Here is a 25,368-nt window from a genome sequence, read left to right on the forward strand (position 1 = left end):
TGCTACATGCCCGGCCCATGTCTATTTCCTCTTCTTGATTTCAACTATGATATGCTTAACCCCCCGTTTGTTCTCTAATCCACTCTGCTCTCTTCTTGTCTCTTAAGGTTACACCTACCATTTTTCCTTTCCATTGCTCACAGCGTCGTCCTCAATTTAAGCTGAACCCTCTTTGTAAGTCTCCAGGCTTCTGCTCTGTAGCTATGTACCGGCAAGATACAGCTGTTATATACCTTCCTCTTGAGGGATAGTGGCAATCTACCTGTCCAGATTTGAGAGTGCTTGCCAAATGTGCTCCACCCCATTCTTATTCTTCTAGTTACTTCAATATAGTGGTACGGCTCTGCGGTTATTACCTGCCCTAAGTAGACATAGTCTTTTACAACTTGAAGTACACTATTGCCTCTGTCGAAGTGCTGCTCCCTTCCGAGGTTGCTGTACATTATTTTTGTTTTCTGCAGATACATTTTAAGACCCACCTTTCTGCTCTCCTTGTCTAACTCTGTAATTATGAGTTGCAATTCGTCCCCTGAGTTACTCAGCAATGCAATGTCATCGGCGAAGCGCAGGTTACTAAGGTATTCTCCATTAACTCTTATCCCTAACTGTTCCCATTCTAGGCTTCTGAAAACCTTTTGTAAGCACGCGGTGAATAGCATTGGGGAGATTGTGTCCTCCTGCCTTACACCCTTCTTGATTGGTATTCTGTTGCTTTCTTTATGAAGCACTATGGTAGCAGTTGATCCCCAGTAGAATTCTTCCAGGATGTTTATATATGCTTCATTGACGCCCTGATTCCACAGTGTTTGCATGACTGCTGATATTTTACTGAATGTTTAAATAAGTCATAATATCAAAGCACTATTTTCCCCAACTTTGTCACAATATTCTGTCAATATTTTTGCTTCATTCGCTCCAGAAGTGTTTTAGCAATTTAATATAGGAACACTTTAAAGATAAAAATGTAAGCATGTTACTAGTGGAAAAATTTGTGCTTTTATAAAAAATACTTATCATGCAGCATATTGCAATTTTTTGCCAGAGCAAAAAATAAAAAAGTAAAAGATAAAATGAATAACCTATCATAGTCCTGAAAGAATAGCGTCTCGAGATTAAGGTAAAAGTTTGATATGTGAAAGTCCCAAAACCACTATATGAATTAAGAGAGATGCCGTAGTGAAGGGTTTCGGAAATTTTGACCGCCTGGGGTTTTTTAACATGCACCCAAATCTGACCACACGAACCTACAGCATTTTCACTTCCATCGAAAATGCAGCCGCCGCAGCCGGCATTTGATCCTGCGACCTGTGTGTCTGCAGCAGAGTACCTTAGTCACTAGGCCACCGCGGTTGGGCCATTCAGGTAAAAGTTGTTTCGTAGTAATTTTTAAAATCACTAATAAAATATAAATTATTCAAGGCAACACAGTTTCACTTACAGGGCCCCTAAACCGCCTCAGATATTTTTTCAAACATTTCAAGTGAACACGCGCATCATGTGCACAATGCCGTCACGATCAACGATGCCACAAGTGACAGTGCTACGAGCCGCCAGCGCACCACATATTTGAAAAAACAATCCCATCTCCTCTCCGGACCTTTCCGGCCTCCATGTGGCGCAGCGCATTCTGACAGGCCGTGCATGCATGCTGTGATTGGTCAAGCAACCTGCAAGCAGCTGTCCACGATCCTTGTTGTTTCTCGTGTTGACTGCATGCACTACCTCCCTGCAGCACACATTCTCCTAGACATGCACAGACCGCATGTGCATTTGCATGCCACATGAGAGGGGAAGGAGGGAGGCAAGAAATTGGGATGCGGATTACTCAATAACTGTCCGTGATAGGAGGACACCTCAACTGATACACTTGTGGGAGAACGGGGACTGAAGGAACAGTGAGAGTGAAGAAAGTAAGGTGAAGGAGGAGAGATATGAAAGGAGTGAAAAAAAATATGAAGTAAAAACGTATGTGTGTGTGTGTGGGGGGGGGGTTAAGTCAAGGAGGCAAAAAAAAAAAAAAAAAAAAAAACTCGCATTTTCGGGGAAGACACGATTCGAGGGGCACTTGGCGAGAGGGCAAAGAGGCTTTGAGAGCAGAGGGTAGCGAAAGAAGGAGGGAAAGAGCGATTGTTGTGTTTTTATAATCAAACGCGTCTAACCCGATACTATGGCTTCGAAAAATTCTCACGGCTATGTGTTCGTTTTACACTCGCGCACAACTCCCCACCACAACTGAATTTCAATCTCTGGGTAGAAAGGCCTAACATTGGGCCTTTCAGTGCCCAATGTTTGAAGTTATATTCTGGCAATGTTTTTGCTTCATTCAGTATATTAATCATTTAATATAGGAACACAGTATATTTAAATATATTACTAGAGAAAAATTCTGTGATTTTTATAAAAAAACGCTAGACATGAAGCATATATTGCAATTCTTCACCATGGAAAGCAACTTCAAAAGAAAATGAATAACCCATCATAGTCATGAAAGAGTAGCGCATTGAGTTTAAGCCAAAAATTGTTTCCTAGTAATTGCTCAAACCAGTAGTGCTATACAAGTTATGTAGTGGGATACAGTTTCACTTTGGTGCCCAAAGTCTGAAGTGCCCTTTAGGCAACACATTTTTTTGTGAAATATAAAGCCTGAACAACTACTTTTCACATTCACATAAACCTGCACAATTTTTTTTTTTAGCGTGATCGGAGATGGTAGCAAATTGACTGGATATGTATTCTACTTTTATGCCATAAAACCTAACATAACCAACAATATATATATATATATATATATATATATATATGTAGTGGGCATTTATTATTATATAGAAAGATGTCACAGCAGAATGAAGTCAGTGCTGCAGCCATTCCCACTCCTCCTCCACGTGCCACGCCTTCTCACATCATTAACAGCCACCAGCGTGAGCCCTATCCTTTCGGTGGTATGCACGGGGAAGATGTGAAGGGCTGGCTGGACGATTTCGAGCGTGTCAGCTCTGGTAATGAGTGGGTTAACACCTACAAACTTCGTCAGCTTCTGAAATTGCTGACTTTGTTCTCCAAGCCATTATACTGTGCCATGGTGCTCCACATGTTCTGATCAGTGACCATGGAAAAGTCTTTCTCTCTCAACCAGTCAACGAACTTCTCGAAGCCTGTGGCACAATTCATAAGACCATGTCAAGTTATCACCCCCAGAGCAACAAACTAACCGAGCGATTCCACCGCACTCTTGCTGACATGATCGCGGCCTATATTCAACCAGATTTTAAAAACTGGGATGCAATTCTACCATTCGTCACTTTCGCTTATAACACGTCCATTTAGCGGACAAAGGCTGCTCACCGTTTCGCCTGGTTTATGGACACTCTTCTGCTTCCTTTCTCAATGTTTATTTATTTACCGCCAATATAAACCCATCTGCATCCGCTTCTGAGGAATACTTTTCACAACTCACCCAGTGTTGCGAACATGCTCGCATGAATACCGAAGCCAGGCATCAAGATAGAAAGACGGTTTATGGTAAATCGCATCGTGCTGTATCTTTCTGTCCTGGTGACCAGGTGCTGCTGTTGACACCTGTTTGCACCCCTGGCTTGTGTGATAAGTTTCAGCCACAGTTCATCGGGCCGTACACCGCTCTGAAGGAGACTTCCCCAGTGAATTATCACGTGACATTCCTTGTAGCTCTAACTAACCGCCATTTTCGAAGTACCAAAGCTGTCCACGTCTCCCGCATGAAGCCTTTCATGCGACGCTCCTCGTCCCCTTGATCTGCTGCGGCCAGGCTGGCCGCTTTCACGTGGGAGGAAAGCGTGGGCATTTATTATACTCGTCTTCTTCATCTGTCCATACTCGTCTTCTTCATCTGTCCATTATCATCGTGATCATGTGTTGATCATGCATCCTCATCGTTCTCATGTATGAACATCATCATTCTTAGTTCATCATAACTGTCGGCTGAGGGGTCCCCGGCCTAATAAAAAGTAATCCAAACCAAGATCTCATAATATATATTGTTGGTTATGAACCGAACTTCTTCAGGCTACCTTAATGAATATTATAAACTTCGAGAGTAGTGCAGCATAGGAAACAAGACAATTATTTTTTTTATCCTAACAGTTTCAGGTAGTGGTCCAGCCTTCTTCGGAGGACGTAAGTGAAATGGCACATCCTGTAGCAGGGGGCCGCCCGACCAGTCTGGGGGCCACAAAAAGAAAAAAAAAGCACCATATCCTTGAACTTGTCAAGTTCGACCATGGCTGGAAAGGAGGCAATATCATTAGCACCCACATGCAACACCAAAGTGTTCACTGCACATGAAATGAAGTCCAGCAGTGAGAGCACTTCCTGCATCAATAGTCCAGACTGAGAAGCGAAGACTGCCGTATTCATTTCACGGGGTTCAAAATGGTCGAAGAGGTACTTTGATTGAGAGTCACCAATGATTATCCTAACACACTATTGGCTTGCAGTCTATATATATAATATGGATCATTCATATGAAGTGTACTCGGTCAATTTTCGACCATCTCTGATCATGTTGAAAAAAATCGTGGAGATATATGTGAATGTGAGAAGTAGTTATTGAGTCATTCTATTTTGCAAAAAAAATTCGTATTTGCTTGAGGGAACTTCAAACTCTTTGGGTATCCAAGTGAAACTGTGTCATGCTTAATTTATATAATATGACTGGTTTGAGTAATTATTAACGCGTTAGCGTTAGCTCATGTCGCAGAAATCCCGCTGCTGGCGTCTGCCCTGTTGGTTGTGAGCGAAAAATTTTCTGTGCGTCTGTGACCAAAAAAAGCAAGTTGTAGAGATTGCCGCGGGAGGCCGCTACTTGTCCACGCGTGCACGCGTGATTTGAAGAAAAACAAGCGCTCAAGGTCTCGAGGCGCGGTAGTTTCGTTGCCCCTGCCGGGCCTACCACCCCTCCCTGCTTAGCTTCCAGCGCTTTCGTCGGGAGGAGAAGAGAGATAATGCTATTGCAGCGTGCAACAAACCATTGTAATTCCACTCGCGCTGGACGGATTCATAAAATTTTTGAGGTGTTGAATTCGTGAGGCAATAAGCTTTTCTAGTGAATTCATTCCATGGTTACTTGAAAGTGTTTCAGGGCCCATTCAACGCATTTTGTTCGACAGGTGTCACGAGGAAAACGAGCCCATTCGGTGATAATAGCGCGTGCTGGTACAATCTACTGTGTGTGCGTGTGTGTGTGTATAACAAAACATATTAATAAGTATTGCGCTTTTGTTTAAAGGGTGCACTAGAAGCCGGATATCGCTATCGCGTTCATCTCTTAAAGGCGAAGCTTAAGGGTCCCCCAGTTTTTTACAAAACAATTTTCGCATTAATCTCCAGGCAATACTCTATGTAATAGTTCATTCAATAATAATAGTTTCAATAAGAATAATTTCAATAATAGTTTCAATAATAATAATTCAATAATAATAGACTATAATAGTTTATTCAATTTTGTTTTATTTTTTTATTTTTTGCTTTTTGGAAAAGTTGCAATATTATGTTTAGCATGATTTTTTATAAAAAGCACGTTATTTTTTACCATTACTGTATATATATTTTCTGCTTTATATGTTTTTATTTTAAATGAATAAAACACTTTGGGAGCTAACTAAGCAAAAGTAGTGCTAAAATATTGTGTTTAAAGTTGGGAAAGCAGCATTTTAACTCATATTGCAGCTTAATTTTTGCAATGTAGTGGTCTAAGTTAAAATATGGCTTTTATATTGTTGCATAATATGTTTTGTCAGCAAGATAAGCAGAAAGTTTTAAAAGAGTAGATTTTGTTTTAAGGGAGAAAAAAAAAACTTTGAAAAATCTTGAAAATCTTTGAATTTCCTGAGCACTCCCAATCGACATTGCGACCTCCTTTATGTGGTAGACCGGAATACCTGCTAAGTCTCCCGGATTTTGACCAGTTTTATGTTTGTACGATTGTTAGGAAAATCTCCCGGAAATTGAAATTTTTGTGCATGGTTGACCGCATTGACAAAAATGCAGCTGAATCCAATCCAGGTTTCTTGCGAACATATCGCATTTTATTGTAAAAAAGTTTAAGAGGCGTTCATCTAATCGTTCATTGGGCTGAAATTCAGATCTGAGCTCTTTTCTTTATTGCGGCAGGTTGGAACTTTAGTTCGAAACTGTGCAACGAAGGCTGAGAGCAGCTTTCTTGAAGCTTTGGAAGGACACGCGCGGCCAGAGCATGCAGTCATAACTGTGGTTATCTTTTGCCACAACTGCTGTGTATGGAACCGCGGTTGTCTTCACACGATCATGTGTGGCGACAACGTAACTGACAGAACTCCGAAAGTGCACGCCGTTACGTTGTTTGGCCCGGCACTTCGTCTGGGAAGGCGCCATTGTGCGAAAGCTGGTCTGTTAGGGAGACTTTCAACCCCATCGGCGCCCAGTCTGCAAGACGCTGTCTTATAGATATTCCAGGAAGCAGTCGGCTCAACGAAAGCTTCGCGAGAGAAGCCTTTTGTTGAACGGGCTCGAACAGCGGGGGAACGGTGCTACTGTGGCGGGTCTCATTAAGACGACCTCTTCACTCGGCTTTCTTTTGTCATCTACGCGAGGCCATCTCAACGCACAGACAGCCCGGAAGAGGGGGAACGCGCCGAAGAAGCCGTTCACCTGAATCAAGCGTTTGGACTGCTTGAAGCTGAAAGCAGCATGGACCGCTGCGGACGTTCGGGTTAGCGGCCATCTCCCCGGAGGAGCTCCACTTTCCCTCTCCGGATTCTACCTCCTCGCCCTTCGGTGCTTTCAAGGCAAGGGCTGGGTGCGTCTTTGTGTGGTGCGTTCCTGTTACCATTGGCCCGTTTCGCCCAGCCGAGTGGTGCAATATCTGCACCCTTTCTTCTGGTGGGTGGACCACATAGACTTTGTCCCCTGCTTTGTGGCAAGAGTAGTGACCGCCTCCTTCGGATCTCCGTGTAAGGATACGGCGGGCTATAAAAGCCGAAGACATTTTCTAAATAGTGCTGAATCGAGCTGAATCATGAGCTGAATCAAGGACTGAATCCTCTGTTGACATATTGCGGGATCTTCTGGATCCCTGTACAGTTCCTATTTTTCTCCTATAATTTAAATAAATCTTCGTTCTATCCCTATGAATGCGTCTCCTCACTGGCGAACATCGGCTATACAGACGACGATGGAAAGCCAGCTACCTTAAAGAAGCCCGCTGTTCTTGCCATCGACCTACCTCGAGTCCTTTACAACTGGTGGCAGCGGTAGGAGGCCACCATTCAACTTCCTACCCTTAACAACGCACGTTCAGCGTTCGACCAGTTAAAACGGCATGATATTAAAGGTACGTGCGCAGTCAGTGCACATGGATTGAAAACGGAACCACTGTTTTCCCCAACCACTGCACAGGAAACCGTGGTTGCGGCGGAACAATCACTAGCGAAAGGAAAACTGCTTACGCAGTGGTAGAGGCGATAAAGAGGGGGGGGGGGGGGGGACACTAAGCTGAAAGCATTTTGGTGTTCATGTCCAAAGAATCTAGGAATGTTGTTTCTATCAATCTGGGTACTTTGGCTATACCTTGGCATTAACTTTTCAGTTGGCCTTAGGCGAAGTTTTGAACGGCACTTTCCCGGCAGCTGGCTGCGCCGTCCTGTCCGTTCGTTCACATGTGTCCCAGGAAGATATATGCGAGTTCTTTTGATTGAAATAAATTTTCCTAGTTAGTGCAGATGAGAGAGACGCAAAAAACATTTCGTGAAATGGGAGAGGAGCAGGAGAGAAAAAAGCAGTGCCTTTTACCAGCTGTTTAATTGCAGTCTAAGGAAACCCACAGGAACAAAGAAGATACCTCCGCGCATGCGTGCACAGCCAACATATGACGTACAGCGACATGGTCAAGGGAACACGCTATCGAAAAAACTCATTTCTGTTGAATACAACATTATAGATGTTTCACTGATACGATTAGACCCTTTATTTTTTATTTAAAAAATGCTTCCAAGAGCTCTATAGCTGTTTGTTTGCTACTCTTAAAGGCCCAGTACGGCGATTTTTCGAGGTCAGTGGATCTCAATGAAATTCGCTGTGTACGTTCACTTGCACGTTCGTGCCATGCAGTCTTGCCAAATGCCAAATTGCAGTCTTGATAGTTTCACAGATTCATTTCAAATGAATTTTATAGCTTGCCTCGAAACACTCACCTTGCTTGCCAGAATTAATGGCAACATTGTGTGTGATCTTGAGTTTTGCCTGACGGAAGTGACGAAGTGAAGTGCCACTGCAGCGTCTGCTTGTCTGCCATGGATTGTATGGGTTTCGCCCGCACTTCCTTGGTTGAGCGTGCGATTTCCTTTTTCGTGTTGGTGGGCGTGCGATAGGAGCCAAGTGGTGTTGTGTTGTGAGCCACACACGATTCGCCATATATTCACCATAACAGCGTAATGGTTTTAGCTGATCGCCGCAGACGGCGTGGACAGGTAGTGCCATCTGGCGGGCATTATGTGCAATCAGGCCGGTTCCGGCAGTGCCAGGCTAATCTTTACGTCACACGTAGAAGCGCACTCGGTTGGGTTTCGGTTTCGGTAATTAAAGATTATTTTCGAATTTTTAAAGCATTTCAGTTATCCGTCGCGTGAGAAGAATGTCTAAGAAGCATAAAAGCACCATTGTCCTGGCATAGTAAAAAAATTGCCGGAGTGGGCCTTTAACCGAGAATCATCGCTTGCACAAAGCATGGTCCCCATCCGCAGATGTTACAGTGCACAGGAAGATGTGCATGATTTCTTTTGCCTAAGCTATTAGCATGCTCTCTCAATCTACCATTGATGCAACGTCCAGTTTGTCAGATGTAGGATTGCCGTAGCTTAATATCTCACATACCACCTCTTGTGCGCAGCAGAAGAGGTTTATGTGGTGCTTCTGGCAGAGGGTATCTCACACACCACCTCTTGTGCGCAGCACCTAAAAGGGTTTATGTGCTGCTTCTGGCAGCCCCTTGTCTCGTTGCATGTGATATGTAAGCACAATTTAGCCAACTTGAGAGATGAAAATACGACCGGGATGCTGTTAATGGGTAGCCACCTTCTTGAGGTTATGGCTCACACGATGCACATAAGGGACCACCTCTGGCTTAGCCTGCTCATTTCCTTATGAACGCATTTGCATTGGCAGCGCTGCCTTTTAACTTCTGCTGCAGAGATTCAACCACGACACATACGACAGACTGAGGGAAGCCGGCTTTGGGAAGTCTTTGTGCAGATCATGTGAGCATGCTATGCAGACTAGCTTTTTGAATCGCTACAGAGAATACATCGTGATGAAACGATGTATTCTACGTGTACATGTTGACGAGAATTCAATATCGTGACCATAAGTGACATCTAATTGGCCATTTGGGGCTGAAGTGAAATGAACTTTATTTGGTCTTGGAGAACTGGTCAGACGCCCCCTTAAGAGGTGTCCGCCGCAGTTGCTGGCCGCATCCACGCCGGGACTGGAAGACCGTGCCTCTCCGCCCGTTCGCAGGCCTCCTGGACTGCCGAGTATTGGACTAAGAGTTCGGGGCTTTTAAGAGCCCTTTCCCAGTCTTCTTCTGTGCTGAACTTTGCACCATGTAACGCTGGACACTGCCAGAGCATGTGAGCGAGTGTGCAGTTATGTGCCTCACAACTAGGGCATCCTGGAGTTATTCCATCAGCAAAGTGGCTGAATGTGCTACGAGATGGGTATGAACCTGCCTGTAGCATCCGAAGAACCGACTGCAGCCGAGTGAGCTTGGCATGCGGAAGCGGGTGCCTTCACCTAGACAACTGATAATGGGACGTCACTTCGTTAAAGGTGCCAAGTGGATCTTTAAAGTTATCTGCGAACCCATCTCCGTACCCGCCCGGACCGCTGCGGCACGTGATTTCTCGCGCACGGTTATGGGCAAGTTCGTTGGCGTTGGAAAGAGTCAGATGCACCTCTGAGCCCATGTGGGCCGGAAACCAGGTGATTGTGTGGTGGCCTACTACATCCCTGGAATTTAGAATAGCGCAGCCTTCCTAGAGATTACCCCCGAGGCAAACGCCCGAGCGGCAGCCCTGGAGTCACTAAATATCTCTGGACGCGAAGGGTCCGTCATCGCCAAGGCTATCGCTACCTGCTTTGCTACGGAGGCAGACGCTTTCCTCATGGAAGCTGAGTTGAGTACGCAACCGCGATGATCAACGACCACAGCTGCAAAACGATCGGAGTGGCCGTATGCGCAGCATCGACAAAAGCTACACTACCCGTGGATCTTAGCCACGAAATCAAGGAGAGACTTGGTTCGTGCCTTTCGCCGGCCAACATTGTACTGTGGATGAACATTACGTGGGAAGGGTGCCACCTCGTACGTGCCCTTCATTGTTTGTGATAAGAAGATCTTCTGTTCCTCCCCTGTCGTATGATATCCCAGCGACTGTAGGAGACGCTGCCCAGCTTTCATGGAGGAGAGTCGCGCGACCTGAGCTAGTGTTTGTGCCTCGGTCAACTCCGTGAGGGTGTTGTGCATGCCCAGACTCATGATCCGGTCCGCGCTGGTGCTCATAAGTAGGCCTAGTACCCTTTTGATGCTTTTACGCAATAAAGTGTCGAGTTTATCCTCCTCGCGTTTAGACCAATTTAACGAGGATGTCACGTAATTAATGTGGCTCATCAAGAATGAATGGAAGAGCTGAAGGAGATTGCTTTCCCTCAGCCCTCCCCTGCAGCTTGAAACCCTCAATTTTAGTCTGAGCATGCTCTCTGTTTGGGAGGTGATGCGAGCCAAAACATGCGAATTTCTGCCGTTAGATTCAAGAAGGAAGCCTAGCACCCGAATACAATTGACTCTTGGAATCGACTGCCCATCCCATGTGGTTATAGTAATCTGCACCTGATCAAGCGGTGACTCGTTCTTTCTTCCGGGTCGAACTGGTCGATATAGAAGCAACTCCGATTTAGAGGCAGATAGCTGAAGCCCTGTACCCTGCAGAAAACGTTCTGTGATTGACAAAGTAGATTGGAGCGCCTGCTCCACTTCAGCATCTGAACCGCCCGTGCACCAGACTGTAATGTCGTCGGCATATAAGGCATGGTTGGCATTGACTATAGTGGAGCGCCTGCTCCACTTCAGCATCTGAACCGCCCGTGCACCAGACTGTAATGTCGTCGGCATATAAGGCATGGTTGGCATGGACTATAGTGGAGAGGCGCTCCGAGAGGCCTTTCATGACTATGTTAAACAAAAGGGGTGAAATTACCGTTCCCTGTAACGTGCCCCTCGCACCCAGCGTGAAGGCCTCCGATATTAATTCGCCAATCTTTATGGTGGCTTTGCGGTCCCTGAGGAAGGTGCGAACATAGGCGTGGAACTTGGGACCTAATCCTATGCGCTCTACCTGCTCCAGTATAAACTGTTGTGAAATCGTATCGAAGGCCTTGGCGAGATCAAGGGCCAATATTCCAAGGGCCAATATTCCTCGGACATCTCGGGTGTGTCGATCAAAAATTTGCCTCTTAATCAGCAGCATCACATCCTGTGTGGAGAGACCCAGCCGGAAACCTACCATGTTGTACGAAAACAGCTCTTTATCCTCAATATACCGAGATACTCTGTTGTGTACCACATGCTCCATCACCTTCCCCACGCAAGATGGGAGAGAAATGGGACGGAGGTTCTCCATGGCGAGTACCTTGCCCGGCTTGGAAATGGGTATTACCGAGGCAGTACGCCAGGTCTCAGGTACGCGACCTTCCGCCCAGGGGATATTGACCTCCTCGGCTAACTTAGCGATTGACTTTCCGTTGAGATTGCGCACCAACCTGTTTGTAACGCCGTCTGGACCAGGGGTTGAGCGGCTATTAAGCGCATGAAGCACCTCTTCGATCTCAAGGTTCGTAAAGGGCGAGTCGATTTCCTCGAGTGGCCTTCCCTGGTAGAACGGGTAATCCCAGTCCCCGGAGGGGCCAAGCGGAAGGCATCGCTCTGCCAAATCCTTGAGTAAAGCTGTGTCAGTGACTCCAACTGCTCCGCTGTGCTTGAACTAAGCGGTCCATTGCGAACCTCTGGTTACTTTTGGAGTTCGTCTGATCGAGTAGTACCTTCAACAGGTTTCATTTACTTCCGGTGCGCATCTGCTCATCTACTTTTGAGCAAACCTCGTTACACTGCTGCCTAGAAAGCTCCTGACAATATTCTTCAATATCTTTATTGAGGAGAGCTATGCGTTTGCAGAGCCTCCTATTTAGCTTTTGTGTGCGCCATCTCTTAACCAGCGATTTTTTTTGCCTTCAATAAATGCGCAAGACGCGAGTCCATTGTATCTACCTGTAAGTCGGTTTCGACAATCTTGGTGGCGAGGAGCTCATTCTCCGCGAGTCGAGAAAAGAGTTCCTCTAACGTGGCATATTCGGTCTCATCAGCTTTCCGGCGCTTCCTGAACTTGTCCCAGTTCGTCACCCTGTACTCTTTAGGTGGAGCTGCCCGGGTTTCCTGCGTGACTGCGAGGATGAAGTGATCACTTCCCAGGCTTTCCTGCAAGTTAACCCACTGAACTTTCCCCGCATTTCTGATGAATGCCAGATCCGGAGTGGTGTCTCTTGAAACGGAATTGCCCAACCGGGTTGGGAACTGAGGGTCCGTGACCAGCTCCAAGGAACAGTCCGTCATAGCTTTAACAAGGTTTTTCCCTTTAACAGTGGCCTTTGGATAACACCAGGCTGGGTGAGGTGCGTTAAAGTCACTGATAGCTACGAGCGGTGACTTGCCAGTAAGGGTAGCCGCCTTTGCGACCACCGAGGAGGACGCCTGCTTGTGATTTCGAGGGCTGCTGTAAACATTCAGTACGAATATGCTGCACTTAAGCCAATTATTCGGAGTAATTTCAGCCAGCTGAGCTTCCAAACTAGAGTTGCCGAGCGCAAGCGTGTGCTCTAAAAACGCACGTTTGTTCGAAACCAAGACAGCCAGACCACGTTGACCCTCCCCCCTAAACTATATAGATTGATAGCCGGGCAAGGCAACCGCCGCGTCAATGGTTTCTTGTAAAACAATCACATGCGGCTGAACTGCCAATGAAGCATTGTACTGCTGGAGGGAGGCCTTACGCTTCCTGAACCCCGCGCAGTTCCACTGCCAAATGACGAACTCAGTTGCGTTGGGAGCCATGGCTGCTGCTACTGGTTTGCCGGCTTAACGGCACGTCCGTATCGACGGGAGCCTGATTCATTGGCGTACTGGGACGTGCAGAGGGAACAAGTGAAACAGGCGTCACTGGGACAAAAGAGTTCCTGCCTGGAGCGAGCTGCTTTCAATCATGGCAACTTTACATGCTACGAGGTCAAAGCATTCCGCCTGCCGTGCTACCGCCTTTGTAAATCTTTGATTGCTTCCAAGACGCCGAAGTCGGAAGCCGCCGCTACCTCCCCTTTCGCACCTATCTTTCTCTTAGCCGGCTGCGGCTCTACTGACGAAGACCGCACCGGGGCCTGTGCTGTATTTTTGAGGGTTTCAAACTCGGCCCTCATCTGCTGAAGCTGGGCCCTAGGAAAATGCCAGCTTGAAAGCTGGCATTTTCTTGAAGCAAGAATGCAATCCTAGGGTCTTCTTTTTGCTCTGACAGTGCCGCGTGCGTTACCTGTTCTGGCTGCTGCGCCGGGCTTGGCTTGGCACGATCCGCCCAGGTCTTGGGAGCTTCTTGGGGGGAGCGTCCTTTGGAGTGGTAGCGCCCCTTGGAGTGGGCGCGCCTCTTGGAGCGAGAGCGTCCTTTTGAGCGGCTGCGACTCTTCTTAACATCTGGTGAGGGAGAGCGCATCCTCGAGGTTGGTGCCATGCTCGAATCCTGTGACGTCAGATCCTCTTGGTGCTGCCTGTGTTTCTTGGCGGCCTTTCTACGCCGTCTTCACGCCTTACCAAGTAAGGGACTTGGAATCGATGCTGGCAGGACTTGTCGGCCTTTAGATGTACCCTCCCGCACAAAACACATGTCGGCTGGCATTGGTGATCGTTCGCGGGATCATTGACAGCACACCCGCGACACACTTTCTTGATCGGTGTCGGGCAAACTTCGGCACGATGGCTGAGAGCTCCACATCCATAACAAACGTCAGTCTGTCTCCTGTACAGAGTACACCGTAGCATGCTCGAACCACACATAACATAGTTGGTACCTTGAGACCACTGAAGAGAACGACAACGGTAGTCGTTTCCTTGATGCGATGCACCTCCATGGCTTTAGGGTTGCGCTGGTTGACGATCATGGCCACCAACTGTCGCTCATCGATGTCCACATCGACGCCTCGGATGACACCTTTGCAGGTATCGTCAGAAGCGGCCGTGTAGGCCGAAACGTGATACTCAGTCGAGCCAAGGCGAATGAGTCGCAGCTCCGCGTAGGCGCCCGCGTTGCGGGACGCTGGCGTAGAGACCACAACGATATTCTGAGTTATCTTCAGGCAGACGATATCCTCCAGTGTTTCTTCCGGGGACAGTTTTGCTGCCGTCTCCAGGGCTTGGGCTAGACGAATCAGGCTAACCTTCTTGAGATCCAGGCCTCCTTTCGGTCGGACTATGACTCGAATATGGCTCCTCGGCAATCGGGGAAGCCTCGATGCGGCTGCAAGACGCCGAACGACGCCATACGCGGTGGCTGTGCGATGGCCAGCCGTTCCTCCACTTTGAGAAGAAGCAGACGCTTGTTGTCGGGGAGAATGCTTATTCTTGCCTAAAGCAGTCTGCCACCCAGGCGCGTTAGCGTCTTCTTGGGAAATAACTTCCCCGTCCACCATCATCACCTCCGGCACGATGCCGTTCCGTCGGCACGGGCGGATGCCCGGTCGAAGAAAATTCTGTAAAATTGGTGAAAAATGGGCCTACCAGGTCAAAAATGGGCTCGGTAGAATCCTCTCGATGACATCTGTCGAAGGGTGTACAATTCCGGAAGATTGAAGCAATACTCTGACAGCAATCATTCGAAGACGACAGAGACGCCGCAGCGTCTCTCGCCGACGCAAGAGCTCAGAAAAACACGTCCGTTTGCACTGGACGCTCGAAAGAGACTATTTGGGGCTGTCATTTCAAGTTTTCATCCATCATTTTTAATGGTCCTAGGGTGCGAAACGTTGAAAGCATGTCACCATTACCGGATGGGCTTTAAGTTAAACATTTTTGGCACCTCCGCATCATTAAGAAAGAGGGGGATGAAAATATTAAAATCCCTCCAGTAACAGTGACTAAGATATCATTTATGGGCACGATATCGAATCGTCTCTCATAACGTGTCTAGGATACAGCATTTCATCATGCACACCAGTAGTAAGCGATAACGCATTGGCCTATACCTGAAACATCTTGAAACAGCGCAGGTGAAATATACTTTCTGTTTAATTATCATTAAGACCATGTGTATAATTATTAGAAGCCAAACACACCTCAATACTGTATGGCAGGCCATCAACTGCATCATACTTCCGCCGCTTGGGACTAAGAAATGGTTCAATAAAACCTGCCCTTTGATGGATCAAGGGGGAAGATACTGTTCCCGAAAGAAAGCACTACTGCCTCAATTTGATGTTATATACTGTAGTATTACTAAAACAAGTGACAAAGAGTTGTGTGACACACATTATTCGCTGCCGAAAAGCCTCCACTGGAACCTCGCGTGAACGTACTATGCAGTGAAGTTCACGTGAAGCAAGGCAGGCTTCGTACTACCTTGTGGTTGTTCAGTTGGAAATTTTTTTTCTCCCTTAAAACGAAATCTACTTTTTTGAAACTTTCTGCTTATCTTACTGACAAACTATACTATGCAACAATATAAAAACCATATTTTCACTTTGACCACTGCATTGCGAAATTTAAGCCGCAATGTGAGTTAAAATGCTGTTTTTCCCAACTTTGCCACAATATTTTGGCAATTTTTTTGCTTCATTTGCTCCTGAAGTGTTTTAATCATTTAATATATGGGGGGGAGCATATAAAGCAGAAGTTGTAATAATATTACTGGCAAAAAGATTGGTGCTTTTCATTAAAAAAAACTGTAAATGTGCAGCATATTGCAATTTTTCGCCTAAGTGAAAAAGAGAAAAAGGTAAAATATAAATAAATAAACTACCATAGTAATGAAAGAGTAGCACCTTGAAAAAATGAAAAAAATCATTTTGTATTACTCAAATCCGTAATATTATAAATTATTTCACTTCACACAATTCCCCTTGAGTGCCGAAAGTTCGATACGCCCTCTAGGCAACACAGAAGTTTTTTGCGAAATATAATGCCTCAATAACTACTTCTCACATTCACATATACCTGCAGGATTTGTTTCAGCGTGATCGGCGATGGTCAGGAATTGAGCGAGTACACTTGATATAGAATGACCCATAATATATAATGTATGACAGAAGTGTACAGTCTTTATTTGTGAAAGAGTGGGTTGTTAACGATTGGCCTATGCTTGAATGTGCCAGAATGACTTGGGACCTTTTCATTCCATTTTTACAGTGTAGAGGAGCAAAGTTAATTCTATCATGATGTTCTCATGTAAATTCTGTCTTTCAGACCTTCTGTTCTCAGAATTGGCCCACGCTCGCTGAATGTATGTGCATAGTTATTTTTTCTTGTTGCTAAGAATACTTCTAGTAAACAGTATTTAATAGCACGATAACGTAAAATGGTATGCAGCAGCAAAGAGAGTAGTTTTCAGCTCTCGCAAATGCTCACTAGTGCTTAAACATCTTCTTACTTCCCAAAAACAAAGGATGGAATGAATTGGCAACATCAATGGAAGCCCACAGTGCCCACAGGTTAAAACAGGACAATTTAAGGCCAAGTAACGCACATGATTTCGTCTTCTGTTTCGGGTTGTATTGGCACAATTTGTGAATGAACGCACCCAATGAATTTCATTGAGAGCCACTGACCTCGAAAAATCACTGGAGTTAGCCTTTAAAGGAGTGGTGGCAGAAAATTCGGGCACCTTTGTTTTTGCTTTTTATGAGTCATTAGTGACTCAATAGTGGCAAAGAAACTCATTTGCCACAGCACGAGACGAATGTTTTATTATATGTTCTTGTGTTACAACTGGGGGCAGTTTCAATTTTCAAAAGCACTCGGAAAGGGAGGGGGGGGGGGGGGACGTCAGCTTGGTTAGCAAATACTGTCATGTGCACAAAGCCAGTGACATCACTGGCCAGCTTCTGTTATGTTCCCAGGCCTGCTGTTTTATCTGCTGCAAGTGCTTATTTCCATGATCATCAAAATATGTTACTTATCATTGCGGTGATGGATGACGGAGCTGGGAAGAATGCAAAAGATCAGTCAGGAAAGCTTGATTCACTGTGCAAATTTTGCTGGTGACTGAGATTTTATTCTTGTTGTCATCCAACTGAGGCGACGTTTGCTGTGAGGCTGTCACAGATTCTCGGGCTGCTGCTGCGGGTGATGAGCTGAGACAAGACAGGGATAACAACACAGCACATTTAATAAATGCCTGCATGGCAAGCCCTATGTATGCAAAGCTACAAAAATCAATATAAATAACTTCAGATTCAAACTCAGACCCACTAAGCTTACGCTCCAACTGCGCTACATGCTAAACCGCCCTAGTCAACGTCAGGCGTCTCTATTGTTAGCTCTGATGATCTTGACGCCAATGTCCTGATTAGTCGTGTCCGGCACCTGTCTGGAATCTCAACGCTCTTGACGAACGTCGCTGTTCCTGCCGCTGCCGAAGTGATCGCCCGTCGTCGTCGCCTGATGTTAGTGATGTGGGGAATGCCTCTGTGGTTGGGCCTAGCGGCCACAGGCGATACCCGGTACTGCAGGCTGATGTGGCCACCCGTAGACCGTCTTCGGCAGCTTGCTTCAAAGGGGGTTCGCACCAGGAACGTCGGCACTTGCTGTGCGCAGTGGCTGCATCACGAGCAGCCTCCCTCGAAGCATGTCGAGGTCTCTCGGGACCGCCCGCGTCACAGGTTGCCGAGTCGCTGTCCTGCTGCTCCTGTTTCGAGTGGGTTTGCTGGGAATGCGACCTTGTTCTTGCAAGTCCACGTCGACACTGCCAGCTCGTTGCTGCTCGAGCGCTGATCACCGCTAGGGTCACGTGTCTCAGGCGTCGCTGTATGTTGCGCGTGCTTGCGCCTTTTCCAATCTTATGTGAACTTCGCCGTCCTCTTTGTCTCCAAGGAGCTCCTACTCATTACAGAGACTTGGTGCTGCCGCAGAATTGTGTCTCCTGAAACATTTTCGCTTCGATGATTTATAAGGTGGCAGGTTTAGAAGTAACAAAAGAAGATGTGAAATCACTACATGGGTGCTCTGTAACAGTGTGTATGAATAACATGTGTGCCGTGATGCACGCATTACTGACTCTTATTTAGATTGGGCTGTACTGCATTCTGAACACACACCAATCATACGCTTGTTGGAGCGTTGAAGCAGTTATCTGTCCACTATATAGTACAATCCCGGCTGTAGAGCTTTAGTTTGTCTGTAGACTTCCAATGTTTGGATAGCAGGTAACCAGAGTCATTGACTGCTGCTGCTACAGCACTGGCTATGTGACCAGTAGCAGCATTTGGTTGCATTTTGACTAGCTGCAATAATCTTAAGAGTGAAGCTCTTTAGGGTCGTCCCTCGATGACCACGGTGCTGATGATGATAAAGAACAAGTGCGTTCCAGACCATACATTCCCTTTTTGCCAATACGGCACAGCACATGCAAGGTGCCCACTATACATGATGACAATGACGCTGGGAATCACGGGCGACTGGCTTGTGCAGTATATGATGCCTTGATATGCTCTACGATGCATTCTGTATGACTGTAAATAACCGTCACCAGGGGAACGTGCACAGACCTTGTCTGTGCCAACTTCAGGCTAGATCTGATACCTCAAAGCACTCATAATGAAGGCAAAATGAAATTCACTACTGAGCACATCATATCATTCATGACCAAGAAACATTGTATATAACTGAGAAAAACTGTTTGAACTCCAACCAAAGTAAAGTGTGTAAAAATGTGCAAAAACCCGACGTTTCAGAACAGACTTCGTTCTTTCCTCAGGGAGAACTGTGGTGATGTTACACAGTGTCTTGAATGCCTTGCATGGTGGTTAATAACCCAACGTTTGCCACGGAACATAGTCCGTGTGCATACACTGGGGGAAGGGTTCCGAGGGAACAATTGATGGTTTGGGCTGTTCGATGTATACTCCATGACTCGAGTAGTTGTCTTCTCCTTCAGTTAGTCTCATTCTCTAGGATGGTCGTTTCGTTGAAATTTATCTTGTGGCCAAACGTGTGACAACGTTCGGCAAGGGCGCTGTGCTTTTTTTTTTTATTCAGCTTCCGGACGTCGTTGACATGTTGTTTGAGTCGTTTCGATAGGTTTGCTGTCTCGCCAATGTACGAAGAAGGGAACTCAGTGCATTGGATTTTGTAATAGATCTGCTGTAAGTTTCTAAGGACTACCAAAAATTCACAAGCCTGACGTCCTCCTCCGACCGATTGTAGACTTCTCCATGCCGAGCCTTTTTGTATTTTTTACACAATGTTTGCACACTCACCCGTAAGACCCCAACTGATGTTCGTGACTTCAGCCACTTCGTGCAGCTAGCGTCAGATGTTATCATCGATGAAGACGAGAGCTTGGTCTCCTTCAATATCATTTCTTTGTTCACCTATGTGCCAGTACCCTTAGCAGTATTTTCTGCCCGTGCTGCTGTGCTTGAGGGTGACGCAAGCCTGAGTGAAAGGACTCCTTTAGCTGTTGATGAGCTCTGCCGTCTACTGGAATTCTGCCAGTCTAGTATGTACTTTTTCTACAAAAAAAAAAACTATTTTCAGGCAGAACAGTTGAACCGCAATGGGAGACTCTATCTTCGTCACAAAAGCAAACTTGACCACCTGCATATAGAAGGGAAAGCACTCATCTTTTTGCCGTGACGCAAGCTCTTTATTCATTTCATGGACAATTGTTTTTTTATCAAGACATCTGAAGTTGAAAACTTCAGCCAGTACTTAAATTCCGTGTACCCAGCCATAAAATTCACGGCCAAGTGTGAAAGCAGCCACCACCTGCCCCTTCCCGATTTCCAGGTGGCAAGAAAGAGCAATAGATTAGAGTTCTTTGTCGACAGGAAGCCAACACACACCAGCCATTGCCTTCAATGCGATTCATCTCATCCCACCAGCCACAAGGTTTCTGTTCCCTTCCCGATTTCCAGGTGGCAAGAAAGAGCAATAGATTAGAGTTCTCTGTCAACAGGAAGCCAACACACACCAGCCATTGCCTTCAATGCGATTCATCTCATCCCGCCAGCCACAAGGTCTCTGTTGTGACCACACTACTTCAGAGAGCCAAGAGCATATGTTCCAATGACACGAAGTGCAGAAAAGAAGAGGCTCGTGTAATTGCGAACTTCAGAAGAAAAAAAAAGGATACCCCATAAACTTTATTCGATCCGTCACTCGCCACGAAGAGCAAAAGAGGCTCTCCGAACCCCAATCAGCATTCATTGGCAGCTTTCAGAAACGCATTCCAATCAATTCTGAAGGTGCTCTTTAACTCTGCATTCATACATGTGGTCTTAAGCCAATAATTAAAAATTCGGGTAAAAGACATGAGTTAGTCTGTTGATTTGGTATTGGCGCTGTCTTGTGAGCTCTTTACCATATTGTGCTTTTTATTACTTTGTAACTTATCACATGTTTTGTTCTTGAGTTTAATCTAAGTGAAATCAGGGTATAGACTCGTAACTTATCACATGTTTTATTCTTGAGCTTATTGTAAGTGCAACCAGGGTATAGACTCGTGTAATGGCCAGAGGTTTTCTTTTCAAAATTTTTACGAGGTGCGCCCCACAGTGACCAAAGCATTTATTTGGTCATATTTTCCTAGCTGTGATTATAAAATGCATCACAGTATAGTTTGTTTCTCTTTGATAGTACTTCACCGGGAAAAGGACTACTATTTTTGTTTTATGACTTTGTTCATTTAAGACGAAATCACGAATGTGTTGTTAGACGTTAGACACTCCATTGCTCACTCTGCAGGCACATTTGTGGATTTCGCTTTCTATGCCTGCCACCTGTGATGCTGTAGATGTCATTGTAAACCTCTTGTAGTTATTTGAAATTTTTGGAGTTACTTTGTGTAATTTTGAGATGACATCCTAACTTTTAATGCATCAGTTGTTATTGGGCATTTTTTTTTCTTCGTGAAACTTTTTTTTCTTCCAGATTTTAAGTTGCCATGTTGGGAGTGCATCCTTTATAAGAGTCCACGAGGGACATGGTGCTTTTATGCCTCATTAGCTTTGTAAATTAATTTTGGCAATTTAGAACTTGTGCTATGCTCCTTTTGAGTAATTTGCATATTTAATATTTTCTGTTTCAAAAGGTAATTTCAAGAAAGTGCAAATATTCAAAACTGAAGATATTGTATTTGAATAGCTCAATAAGCTTCCGAAGTGCAGACAGGTGGTATGTTAGTGTGATGGTTTTGCCACCTCTCTGCTAAAAACCAGTCACTGGTGTACCTGCTCTTGTGTTTCATAGCACTCGTGCCCTGCAGACACTGTTGTCTGCGAGCCATGTATTGCTTCATGTATCACTCATTCATTGCTCGTTCGGCAGATTCAAAACTGTCAATCAGAGATTGAAAAACATTTTCATGATTTGAATCACACCATAGTTGAACTGTTGATCGCCCACCCTTGTGGGACTGAGTAGTTCATCATGGATGATATTGATTGTACGAGCTCTGTGTACATGGGGAAGATGAACCATTACATTTTTATTATGGTAATATTTACTATGCGAGTTCTGTAGTTATGTGACCTAAAAAATTCTTTCATTGCAGCTGTGGTGTCTGCATGGAGTCGGCAAACAACCATACTATTGCCTTCATTTGTCTCACTGTCAATCTGATTGCTAAAATGCCAAGTTTATTGTGCGACTTTAACCTTATTAGGAGCTCAATGTGAAGAGCTCAAATTTACATCTGTCTTGTTGAGTCAACTATTGCCTTCATTTGTCTCACTGTCAAAAAGTATTTGAGAACGATCACCGATAAGTGTAAACTTGGGCAATGTGATTATGATGTCTTAAGGTGTGAAGTTACAGCTGCAGAGGTGCGGACTCTGATGTTGATCTGATAGTGAGAGACTGACGTTCACTTCTTTGACTCTGCTCGCCTGATGCTTCACAAGCCTTACACAGTGTTGCAGCTTTACTAGTTGCCAATCACAAGATTTGTGGCGTACAACTCTGCTAGGTTTATAGTGTTTGAGAAAAGAAGGCTCGATAGAAGCACTGTCATGGAGCTGATGTAAACACAAAGCAAGCTGTAAGACAGGCAGATGATGCTTGCTGTCCATCGTGAGGGTTCATTGGTGTATACTGAACATTTCCAATCAGATCGATCATCGGGTGCTATGTAACATGCTATGCTATGCTATGCAAGGTGGACTTGGGAAGTAAAAAAGTCATTTGGCTAAGCCGCTGGGATCTGTTGCAATTTACCTGTGTAAAGACTTGGAATTACACTTGATGCAAAGAGCTTGAATCGGTCTGCAAATCTTTCTTAGGATTTGCTTTATAGGCTCAATGGATTCATGCAAAATCGCCAAAATTGTTTAGGTGTACCCTTAAGGTGTTGACTTATGCAAAACATCTTTTGATGGGTTCTTTTGAGTTTCTTTTTGAGCCAGCAAAAGTGATTGTAAAGCAGTTAAACAGGTACAAATTCCTTTGTTTCAGTTTGATATGGGTATTTTTGCAAGAAAAGGTTGAGAAAAGCAAAGCCGAACTTGCTGTCTTGAACATGGCACTCTATCCACAATCTTGATGCATCATAATGATGGCTGGCATTTGTAACATTTGTGATCTTTTTGCTATTAGACTACTGTTGCACAGACTAGTAAGTTTTCTGATGTTTCTTACAGCTAGTATGATTGAGTCCTTGGGGCCACCAAAATGCAATCAAGTTGACCATGATAAAGAGTTGACTAGGCCTGAAAAATCAGGTCTAATGATTCTACAAATCTTCTCTGGAAACCTCATGGTGGTTCCAACAATGCTTTAGTAGACTTGCATTCCCTTTTCTTCCAGTAAGTTCTAAGACACATTCAATGCCTGTGAAAATCTAAGCACTTGCGTCACTGCATTCTTAGTGTATATTAGGTTTCGTGGAACCATGGAACCTCATTTCTAGCACATCAGTTTGGTTATCTGAGTGCACATAATACATTGAGCCTCATTAGTCGACACACTAAGCCACACGAGATATCACACTGGACCTACTGAACCTTGTTGCTTAAAGTTTTGTACCCATGTTATGGACCATGTATGAAAGTGTGGTAGTTGTTTGGTTTCACTTTTTTTCTCTAAAGAGTGTTTGATATTTAATAAAAGCTTTGAAATGTTACATTAGTATTAAGATTATTTGTGGTGCTGATGGCTGTTGTCTTGCTGCAGCTGGCAGGCAGCAGTGCAAACATGGCCCTAGCCTGTGGGCAGCTGCCAGCTGAGGGCCCGGAAACGCCAGTGCTTTCATGGTGGTGCAGTGCGGTATGGAGGAAGTGCGCGTGTGCCCCGTGGCGCCCCCTCCCCCTTTGGGGGCTGCCCCCCAGGATGACGGGGACGACCCAGAGGTCATGCAGGTGAGATACAACTTCACTGATCAAAATTGCATAGCTGTCAAAACTACACTTCACCCACGCTTTGTGAAAATGTAATTTATGTGACGCATTCAGCGAATATCCTCTGGCAAAATTTGGCTGAGCGTGCATCTTATGCCACACTTTCAGCAAAGTCTAGAAGGTGGATTGATGTATTCATGTCATCAGAGTAGTTGTGTGAATGTCGTGGGCTTATGAATCATGTTGACAACACTGGCATTTAAGGGTAGCTCATTGTCTTACGTTATGGCTGCACTTGCTTTACAGCACAGTCATACTCATTGAAATGAAATATAAGCAGCATTCGTTGGCATATTCCTGCAGGGATGTGGAGCATTAGAACTTGCTGAGTCATAGGAGTACATATGTAAGCATTCGAATGCTACATTAGCATCGCTAGCTACAACAAACGGTACGTCTTTCTCTTGTTTAATCCCTGCTAAGTGTTGTATAAAGTTTTTATTGTCTTTTCACTTTCCTCTGCTGATGTAAGTATGGGGTCTCAAGCATATGGCCTACAAACCTTTCGTTGCTGGCCTGACCTGCACTTAACTATTTCGTCACCTCCCTTATTTTTCCTGCATTGACTGTCTTCCTTTATAAAAGGGAACACACTAGCACGTGGCTTGTGTCCGGTGGTGGCTGCCTACAGCACCATCAATAGATAACCAAAGAAAGCATCTCCACTTTCTGCATCATCTATTGGCAAACTGAATAACAAGTCATGGCTATTGCAAGAACCATGCTAGATTACGTTCCTGCGCGAGTCTCTCTAGGTGTGATTCTGCCCTCCCCCTAAAAAAAAGTGGATGTGCTTTCTTTAGCTGTCAGTTAAGCTGCTGTAGGCAATCGCTGCTGAGCACAGACCATGCTCTCACGTGTTCCTTTTCATGAAGGACAATTGTGTTTTTTGAACATTCAACCTGTAATGTACAGTTGTAAACACCAGAAAAGAACTTGGCCGATGAACAAATTTCTCTTGTAATAGACCAGTTTTGGGGTTCGTCATACTGTGGCGACTATGCCACTGTGTAATACCCGTGTGACATGGGCCTTTTGAAAAGGTCGTCCAGTTGATAGCCATTAAAATGGCTCAACTTTATTGACTCGATGGAATTGTCACGCTGCTACACGGCAGTTCTGTATGGCAATTGAGTGGTTCCCTCGCAAAGTTTGTGTGGGGCTGCAGATCTTTAGGCATTTTCGTATTCATGGCACAGAAAGTTAAATAATGTAAATGCCATTAATAACTCAAATATGGCTGTTGGTATTTATTCATTGTTCTGAATACAAAGCTTTTAGGTTAATGAGCAGCAAAACTGGCGAGTGATGCGCAGCAAGATGGCATGATGCAGGGTTGGAACAGCTGTGCCAATTGCACCAATTTGATATAATTCCTGATCGTTGTGCCAAAATTGTAAAATTTGCTTAAATTGTGCCATGCTGCACCTAAATGCCCAGCCAGCCTCACAATGTTCTCGGGTGTGCTAATTTCGGCGAGAAATGCCGACCCCATCGGTCACCTGGGGGTTCGCGTCATTAGTCAGTATATCTAAAATGTTCTAGGCACCTGCCCATCTGTCCGCTGACAGCAGCAGATACCTAGTTTTAGGCGAATCCATGGAACTTCTAGACAAAAATGCATTGCTGTGGCCAGCAACGCTCGTGGCAAATGTAAAT

General features: G+C 45.3%; 1 protein-coding gene across 1 annotated transcript in view; it reads left to right on the top strand.

Annotated features, from left to right (window-relative positions):
- The window catches only part of Hr39 (Nuclear hormone receptor FTZ-F1 beta), a 122,619-nt gene that overhangs the window by 5,308 nt on the left and 91,943 nt on the right, over positions 1–25,368 (top strand). The window contains exon 2 of the mRNA XM_037435664.2: positions 23,486–23,670. Within this exon, the coding sequence (XP_037291561.1) occupies positions 23,563–23,670 (108 nt within the window). The 5' untranslated portion in view covers positions 23,486–23,562. The remainder of the gene's footprint in view (positions 1–23,485; positions 23,671–25,368) is intronic.

Source organism: Rhipicephalus microplus, chromosome X (genome assembly GCF_043290135.1).
Source record: "Rhipicephalus microplus isolate Deutch F79 chromosome X, USDA_Rmic, whole genome shotgun sequence".
Lineage (NCBI taxonomy): Eukaryota > Metazoa > Arthropoda > Arachnida > Ixodida > Ixodidae > Rhipicephalus > Rhipicephalus microplus.